The 9627-nt window shown below is 36.1% G+C and overlaps 1 protein-coding gene across 4 annotated transcripts in view; it reads left to right on the forward strand.

Moving 5' to 3' along the window:
• The first annotated feature begins 562 nt into the window (after positions 1 to 562).
• LOC121317405 (BMP-2-inducible protein kinase-like) overlaps positions 563 to 9627 on the forward strand; it is a 56661-nt gene continuing 47596 nt past the window's right edge. For 3 of the 4 annotated variants that reach the window (XM_041253305.1, XM_041253313.1, XM_041253331.1), the window contains exon 1: positions 563 to 1373. In XM_041253305.1, the coding sequence (XP_041109239.1) occupies positions 1223 to 1373 (151 nt within the window). In that variant the 5' untranslated portion in view covers positions 563 to 1222. Of the gene's footprint in view, positions 1374 to 2725; positions 5026 to 9627 lie in introns of those variants that run through there. The other variant, XM_041253322.1, reaches the window with a different exon arrangement.

A 9627-nucleotide genomic window follows, 5' to 3' on the forward strand; every position in this document is an offset into this window, starting at 1 on the left:
TAGTTTACAATTTGTTACTGTTCATTAACTATTTTGTAATGGTTTAGATTGCGTTTATTACGGTATTCTCATTATTCAAAGCACTATTTAGTTAAAGAGCATGTTTATATAAACTAAAACATGCCTTACAGTTTTGTGAATGGGCCCAGTATTTTTTTTGGTTTTACATACGATATTTAACAAGTCAACCACAGTTCAACAGAATTCAATACAATGCGATTCTGGCTTTCAAGGTGAGTTATGTTGTATAAAAGAAACGATGTATGTGTTAGTGACAATAAGCAATGATCCGTGTCATCCTGAGTGAGCGAGATTTTCATGCCTACACCCGTTCAGATTCTACCTTCCTGACACTGCCCGCCGCTTCGCCGCTTTTTGAAGCTGTCAGTGCCTCCTGGCTCCTCCTCAACCAAACATGGAAGAAGAGGAGACGTTTTGACTGGCATTTCTTTTGTCCCATCAGAGAAAGGCAGTGCCTAAACGCTAGCTTTATTCACCAATCGCCACAGGGACAAAGCAGGAATTGGCTGACTTAGGTTTATTTAGGCGTATTGGGTAATAACAAACCACCCACCGTTTTTGTGCTGGTAGTCACGAGAGTTCGAAGTTTAACGGAATGGACCAGAGAATAATGCTGCAAGACTTGAAATGACCGTATAGGATTTATTTTCGGAAATATTGATGGAAATCGTTAGTAATGTGTTTTGTTAGGTGAATGTAGCTGCAGTTTCGCTACGTTAGTGTGTAAGTGTCACACTGTAAAAGGAAGTGGGGAAGTCGTGTTGTTGTGTTGAACGGAGACGAGAGAGGAGGCGTTTCCTTTGCTTTGGCTTAATTGTGCCTGAGTTTTCATAACAATATTTTTTCACTCCTGAACCCAAGCAATATAATTAGGGGGTTTAGTGAGCTCAAGTTGGATTATACATATATTACACAATTCTTTTAACTATTTCAGTTTCAATTTGTCATTTGAAAACTGAAACTCAGTAATCAACATTATTTAAAAAAAAATCTACATGGGAAGTTATTACACCCACCTGATTTGAGCTTAATGGTTTGTACAGGTCCACTTTGCTATTCGAATTGGAAATTTAGAAAGCACATAGAATTGTGCTATGAAGTGCTAGGCAAGAGACACACCGACAATCACACACTTGAACTGGAGTTGCAGTGGCTCGGTACAATAAGTAGTGTTTGGGAGGCGGTGATTTAGTTTTCAAGAATGAAGAAGTTCTCCCGTATGCCAAGGTCAGAGAGTGGAGGACTAGGAGGTGGATCTGGGTCCGGTTCGGGTTCCGGAGTCAGTAATTACATTGGAAGAGTGTTTGGTGTGGGCCGATACCAAGTCACCGTGGAAGAATTGATTGCTGAAGGTACGATGTTTTTTTTTACCATTTTCTTTCTACTTTTAAAATGTGTACTGGAGTGCCTGGGTTTGTATAGAACTACATTTCCAAATATTAGTATGTTTTGCCAGGTTTAATATCCTTCTTATCTATCGTGTCTAGTGTAGCACTAGCAGTTGCCCAAAGCACCACCCTTTGTAAGAACAGACAGAGTTATAATTTGTCTGCGTAATTAAACCTCGAGATGTATGTTTAAAATATAAACCCACGCTGTTCCAGGATACCATATGCAAGTAGTCACTTTCAATAAACATTGACTTATTTATAGAGGGTTGTAGAACAACATTTATATTGTAAGTAAAGTTCGTATTTCAACATGGAGGATTGTTTAACATTACAAGGCAGCCCACAGAGCTGGTAAAACAGTCCAGTTACAGTTATCTGTCTAACTCATCGAAATCATTGTTTTATAGCAAATAAAAAAAAAAAAAAAGGTGATCTCAATTAACTTCTCGAAGAATCTCATACAACAGGAACATCAACATCGGCCTCTATCGATAATGTTGAATTTAAAAAAAAAAAAAAAAAAAAAAAAAAAAACAGTAGAGGCCACTGGCCCTAAATATTTACCTACGTTCTGTACTCCGTTAGCTGATCTCGGAATGGTGTAAATTACACTGTAATCATACACTGTGTCTGCATTTCCATTGGAACATAGGAGGAATTATACACCAGTAAAAGTATCTTCTGGTTTATGAACATTCTAGAAAATTGGGATCATGTTGGCCTGCTATGCATAAGCTACAGAACATATGTTTAACCACTTGTTTATTAAGGGTACATTTGTGTGGAATGAGCATGTAACGATGACTGCAGTGTGTCCTATGTCACCATCTGGTTTGGTTTTATTATTGTAACTTACCAGAACTTTCTACACAGTACTGTAGAGATGCTTAACATTGCTGTGGCATCACATCCCTCTTTTATAGTTTCCTTTTTATATATGTTGAGGATCTGTTGTTGCTGTTGTGTTTTTTTTTTTTTTTTTTTTTTTTTTTACTTAAATGGGGAAATTCTGATTATGAACAGCACAACATTAAACTTTGCTACTTCCTAAAACCTAAACCCATCCACTTTCTGGAAAGCAGCATTTTTTTTTTTTTTTTTTTTTTTTGCAGCATAGCTATATCCTTAAAGTGGAAATAAATAAATACAGAACCGTAATCGTAATAAGATAACTACTTTTAAAGCTTTTAGTTTTCACTCCTTAAAATGTAATGTGATATATTTTCAAAACGTTTACTCCAGTCTAACTTATTTTAGGGAAAACAAAAACATTTTTTTTCCCTTAAACTAGTCCTTAAAAAAAAAAAAAAAAAAAAAAAAAGAGGAGTAAACACTTTAAAAATATACCCTTAATCACTGTTTTAATGAGGACTAGCAGATGGGCTTTGAAACTGGTAATGTAAAAGAAAGCATTTTTGATTAGACAATTAAATTAAATCATTAAGTTGAACTGTTTTGATTTGGTCTGAAGGTACAACTTACTAATGACTTTCGTTCAGTTTATATTCAGTTGTTCAATATCACTGCAAATACTATGTGATGCTACTTCCTGGTACTGTAAGTGGCAATTAGGGAGAAAGCTATTGTATTAATGAAACAATACACCAAACACCTATATGGCATGTCACATTAATAAAGCATTTTAGTGTGTTCTGCATTCTTCAACACATTGGTGAAGGCGTTACAGTTCAAAGTAATTTGGTGCAATTTATTTTATTTAATAAAAATATAAATATAAAAGTATCTCCAGTAGATCCCTTGCCAAGTAATCTGGGTATCGAAAGCAAGGTAAAGTATTATATTAATTTGTCATGATAGGGTGAATAAAAATTCCATAAGCAAGGCGTAGCCTGTGTCGCACTAGGCCAAAAATGTTTCTCGCTGAGAAGTGAAAAAAAAAAAAAAATACATGTTCAGACACAACTACAATCTATCTGAAAAAAACAAAAAACAATAGGTTCTCGCGAATCCGTTTTGAAGAATGGGTGTGGCATGAGGTTGACCTTGTTTCTGTCTACTGAATGACAACATTTGACCTTCAGTGAAAAGCAACGGCTTTGCTTATGAGCTCACTCAATCTTGTCATGCGAGACCTTACATTTGTGGTACTGATTCTCCATCCACATGTTTGAGTTGTAATGCACATCAAAATAGTGGTGCTGCCCATGGCAGATTTACCCAGAGAAGTGACTTTGGCACCACGTGCAGTAGCACCTACTGTATCTGGAGTCAACAGCCTGGGTACCTTTGAGTTAGTTTAAAATGGGACATCCTGCAAAAGTGATATTAGATGCAGTAATACACACAAAACCTACAGTATGCAAATGCATGCTAAATATAGAAATGTTTACTGTAGATGTGCATATACTGCAATCCATAGTTTTTAGTACAGTAGCCCCTTGCTAAACCGGATATGTCTGGAGACACAGGTTGTCTGAAATAATGAGGTGTCCCTTGTTCTAGCAGGTTGTGTACAATAAATATAAATTGAAAAAAGAAGAAAAAAAAAAACATTGATGATGCTCCTAAATAAAGAATGAAGTTTCACAGCTTGGCAGTTTGTATCTATGTATGTTAGAAGGGAGGGGGAGGGTTCATCAAGTTTTCCAGTTGGCAGACAGTCGGTAATTGTTCTTCAGCAATACAGTTTGTACTGTAGATGAAAAAAGCATGACTGAACATTTACATTGCTGTTGTCTTTTTATAAAGCAGATGGTGTCTCTGAACACCCTTAGAAAATAAAAAAGGGCAGGACTATGCTAACAAAACAGCCAGCTATTGTAACTGTGCTGTTCCTGTTTGAAGTACCCCCACCTCCCCCAGTCTGTATTCCCACTGGAGCACTCTGAGTAAATGTTCCTCTCCCTGCTTTGGAGGGCAGTGGGAGACATATAGATGTCTGTAAATGGTTGCTGGAGCTTCTACACTATGCAAAGAGATTGTGACTTGTTTCAGTCAATTGAATATGGGGCTAATTTGATTGCTAGCAAATGATCTTCTGCAATTGCATGTCCTTGCTGTTGTTAACCGTAGAGTAACTGTATTCCTAGCACGTTTTGGAAAATGACCGGTATTATCAGCTTCCAGATCTAGAAGGCTTCTATCAGACAGTAGATGACCGCTGGATCGTCACAGCATCAACTGTGAATCAATCTTAAAAAATATTTAACTATTTATTTTTATAAATCATGCAGTTCTGATTTCCTTTCCTAGTTCAGTAAGTCTCGGGCAATACCGGAATTACCCTTGGCTTGATAATTGTCAATATACTCTACAATGTGCCAAGAAGAAATGTCATTTTCTTTTTTTTTTTTTTTCAAGGAGTTTTGTACTTTGTCAGTTTTGGGAAGCTACTGTACTGTGTGGATTTACCGTTTGTTTTGTTGACAAATGTAATATCTTCTGCTAAGAGCATTCGTGTCTGATAGCTTACTTGTGTTCCATGACCAAATGGAAGGAAATCACTGTGGTTCATGTTTAACAAGTAAAACAAATGTTTTGGATCTCTGTCAAAAACTCCTATTGAAAAACATGTAACCATTTATGGATGCCAACATCATTGACTATGGCTGCCGTTTACCTGAATCCTACTGCATGCAGAAGGTTTTTAGTGGTGTGTGTCTGGCAGTACATTTCTGTATTAAATATTGTTAGGACAAAGTGATTCTCATTTGTATACAGCGTTTGTTTTTGAGGTCAATGGAATTAAGCATTGTCACTGTGTTGCTGATGCAGCTACAGTGCCTACAGTAACAATAGTAAAGTAGGGTTTGCATTTGCCAAGGAAATATGTCCTTATTAAAAGCAAGAAAGCACAAAATAAATGATCATATTCAAGTGGAAGATGACAGCGTGGTGTGATCACATTTAAATCATCTACTAAGAAAATGTATTGCACTGATTTAGATTCAATATCTTTTTGTGTTTAGTCGGTTACATAATTTATATTTAATTCTATCATAACTTGCATAAATCAATGTTTTAAAAAATATTAATTCAGTTCCAGTATGTTCTTTACTGTTACGTAATTCCCTTACTCCTTGTCAGTAGTGGGGCCCCATGACACAGCTATGCTAATATTTGGGTTGTGTGATGTGCACAGCTTTTCCACTAAATATGAGCCTGCTATCTAAAGGTACAGATCCTTGTTTGTAGCTTTGTGTGTGTGTCCTGTTAAATGCTAACAATGTGATGTTACAGCACTATTTCCCCCTTTGTTTTGCTTCCCTGTAGCTTGGGGCGTGCAGTATACATTCAAAACATTCTGTTGCAGTAAGTTCATACTGTAGGATGCCCAGAAGGCTTCAAAGATAAGACAGTACGGTTATATCCGCTGTTCTCTGTTCATGTAGTTTCTGCAAAGCGCTGAAAAGGGTAGGCAAACGCAGCTACTGTTAATTAAAAACTGTTACTTATAAAAGTAAACACAAATCATGTTTCTTCAAACCAGCATTGACTATGACCCTCTGTTTATGTTTGTGAAGGCTTCTAGCACCAGGAACAAAAAGTGTTAGCTGTGGACAGACCAGACGTTCCAAGCATTTCCTGTCATGTAATGCGCTTGCACTATAGTCACATATTTAGTTTTGTATTTGTAAGATTTGCTGTGCTCTCAGTTTTGAAGATGATTAACCATGCTGTACATAGCTGTCATTAAACCATTACAACCATAAGAATACAGGCAATTTAATAAAAACAAAGATAAATAAAATGTTAGCATAGAAAACAGTGAGGTTACTTCATTGCTGTAGTACTGGTGATTCATTTTGATAGTTTTAAAGCTTCACAGAAAATTTACCTTGTCCTCATTGTTTGCAGTGCTGCTCACACAAAGGGCATTTGCTAGATTTTTTTTTTTTAGCCTACAGTGTACAGTACATGTTATATTAATATAGCGTAGTATATTATTAGGTTTATATATAGTCCCATGCAACTGGGCATGCTGGTGGGAAACAATTCTGCTGTTTGAAAAGCATTCTGTGACGGCTGATCTGTCTGATTGATGGCATGCTTGTTTACTTTGCTGAGCTATGTTTGCACCCCAAAGGAGTGACAAGGGTTAAGAGATGTGCTCTGTAAAATATATCAAGAAATTCATTGATAAGCACAGGATGCATATGTGTCAAGGATTTCTGTAACTCTGGCCCTGGTTCAAGCTGAGTGATGGTTTGTTCTTCCTTGGTTTCCCTAAAGAGTGTTGCATTACAATAACTGTGGATGTTTTCTTCCTGAACAATGCACAGAATATCTATTAAAGCCAAGAAGTTTTCAATACTTTTTTTTTTTTTTTTTTTTGTTTTAGTGTGCATTACGCAGATTGAAATGTCATAGTCAATGCTGGTTTGAATTAACTGCCTAGTTACCAGAACAGTGAAAGCAAAACACTGCTTACCCTTATTTGAAAATGTAGTTTCTTTTTCACTGACTGTTGAAACCACCCCTGAGAGGCCTTTTTTGTTTTTATTTTCATGGGTTGGAACAAATCCTGCGAAAGTCTATTCAAATAACTGATTAGTTAGAAATAAGCTTAAGGAAACGTACTTAGACTGAGCTTTAGTGTAAACGTTTTTCTCTGGGGGTGTGTGTGTGTGTATATATAATATGTGTGTGTATGTATGTATGTATGTATGTATGTATATATATATATATATATATATATATATATATATATATATATATATATATATATATATATATGTATATGTGCTTGTATTTTTTTTTATTTAAATCAGATTTAAAAAAAAAATTAAATAGATTTCCTTTGGTTTTTCAAATTATGGAACATTTTTAATAGTATCATAGTTGTAATTCTTCCTGCAAATAATGTACATTTAATGGTCTAGGATGTTGCAAATGGTGGTTTGTGAATAGTTAGACCTACATACCAAAACAAATTACTCAGATAAGTACCCTACTCAGTTCAGTCCAGACGGTTGTCATGCTGATGCGCTAGGAAGGCCACCCTGTGGTTGATACCTGGAGCCAGCGTTGCAGCTGTTGTGTGTGCTGGTGCACTAGGGAGGCAAAATAGGCTGATCTGTAGAGTCAGCATTACACTTCAGCAATCAACACAAGGCAGAAGGCTATCTACATCATCAGGTGGACGGAAATGGATCACGTTAGTTTACAGTAAAATAAGCTGTGTCTTAGTTGGTGCTTATCTTGGCGATAGCTGAGCCCAATATCGGCTGCAATTTTTTTTTAAACACCTACTCTCATGTAATGGAAGTCTTGAACTTGTTTGGGTACTTTGATAAGCTTAAATAAAATAGGTTAATACAAATGAAATGTGGGATGTATAACTTGATTTTACACTCTGTTAATTATTACTTTTTAAATCCATTCAAGGACCATTTGTCAGTTGTTAAACTGTTGCATTTTAATTTACTTGAACCAATTTTTTAGAAATTTTGAAAAACTGAATAGTTTGTAGCAGTTTAACTAAAACAACACAAATTCAGCCAGTGTTTATTGCAGAGATGTTTGTATTGGTGACTTTGTGCAACAGTACTGACTGTCAATCGGCTAAAAAACACTCAATTGTAAATATTTGACAGAAAATGGTGATGATTTAGTTGGTAAACTTATGGAACACATTGATGGAAAATGTCCAGTGTGATTTTTGACACATCTCCCGATGGCGTGCACCGTACAGTTCTGTCAGTTCTTTTCTTTTTGCGAATAAACCTGGCCTGTTTTATGCTGATGTCATGTTCATACCTTCTGTATTGGATCCTATTTCCGTCAGCGCATCGATTGCCAAATGTTTGCAAAGTACCAGCTAACTTGGGATGTGGCTTCGACTTGCACAGATTCTGCTTCAACATACAATTAACTTAATCAGAAACCAGAACTGCTACGCATCATAATCCACACGTAAAGTGTGTATACCCCCCCCCCCCCCCCCCCCCCCCCCCCCCCCCCCCCCCCCCCCCCCCCCCCCCCCCCCCCCCCCCCCCCCCCCCGATTCAAAACTGTTTATTACTGATTTTATTCTTATTTTAATATATGTAAATTAAACTCATAGTTTGGCAATTTTAATGCACAAAAATACAAGCATAGTGCAGAATTAAGTATAACTGTGGTACATTATCAGAGAGGCTGTTACTTGCAGAGGCAATGAGTCTACTAACCTAAGCCTTGTTGTACAGATTTTTGTAAGCCCTTTTACAAACAACTCTTCAGACAGGTACAACCAATTTTAGACATACTAGTACTACAAATACAATAAAAGACCAATTGAAAGTATTTTCTTAAAGTATGCAAAGTTTCATGGATAAACATGTCCGGTCACATTGGCCTGAGGCATTATGTTTGTTTACAAAATAATTTCTAAAACAACTAAACATCAAAGAGTTTATTTTCTGTTTTAAGTAAATAGGTTCCAGAAAGATCCTTAGCAGACAGGGGCAGCATACAAAACAGGACAATGTGTGCTGACTTCACCCATGTAAAAAAGAGCCAGAGACTCCCTTATTTAGAATCTTGTTATTTGTTTCATGAGTTCAAGAAAATCCTATTTGTTTTCTTTTGTGGGTTGTCTGTTTTAGTTACTGGTATGAACAATTCAAAGCAAAATGAAAGTGAGAAACCATTACTGTGTGTGTATATAAGCTACATTTAAAAACTTACTACTGCCTTTTTTGTTCATCAGTGTTATTTTATTAATATTAGAAAAAAAAACCATAATTGTATATGGCTAAAGCAGTTGTTTTGGGTATGCAGGTGGAGTTCCTCGTCAGTGGACAGTATGGACGCAAACTAGAAATCTGAGCATGCTGGGTGGGTTTTGAGGTCATGTACGTGCTTTATGTGCGTTAAAATACCTTGAATTGCATAAAGTAGGGAACCAGTTTCTAAAATATGCTACTGTCAGGTGTATTTTGGAATTCGAATTAATGTGAATTCAGCCAGTTGCCACTAGGCTTGTTGCACTTCTTTTTGTTTAAGCACTTAGATTTATCAAATAAAATTATTTAATGGAAGCATCCTTGTCAAAGCCACTTGGCATAATCATCCTAATCATGGCTAGTTCTGAGTGTCAAATAACTTGTTTGATGCAGTGACCTTTTGAAAGATACATAAAATAAATTAAATTTACAAGTCTAGTTTAAAATCACACTTATGTTTTGGCTTCTTCAGAATAATAATACTTATAATACAAAACAGAAACTTGTAATAAATGTATATTAAAGCAGCATAAATTGGGTTGAAA

The sequence above is a fragment of the Polyodon spathula genome, chromosome 1 (assembly GCF_017654505.1).
Source record: "Polyodon spathula isolate WHYD16114869_AA chromosome 1, ASM1765450v1, whole genome shotgun sequence".
Lineage (NCBI taxonomy): Eukaryota > Metazoa > Chordata > Actinopteri > Acipenseriformes > Polyodontidae > Polyodon > Polyodon spathula.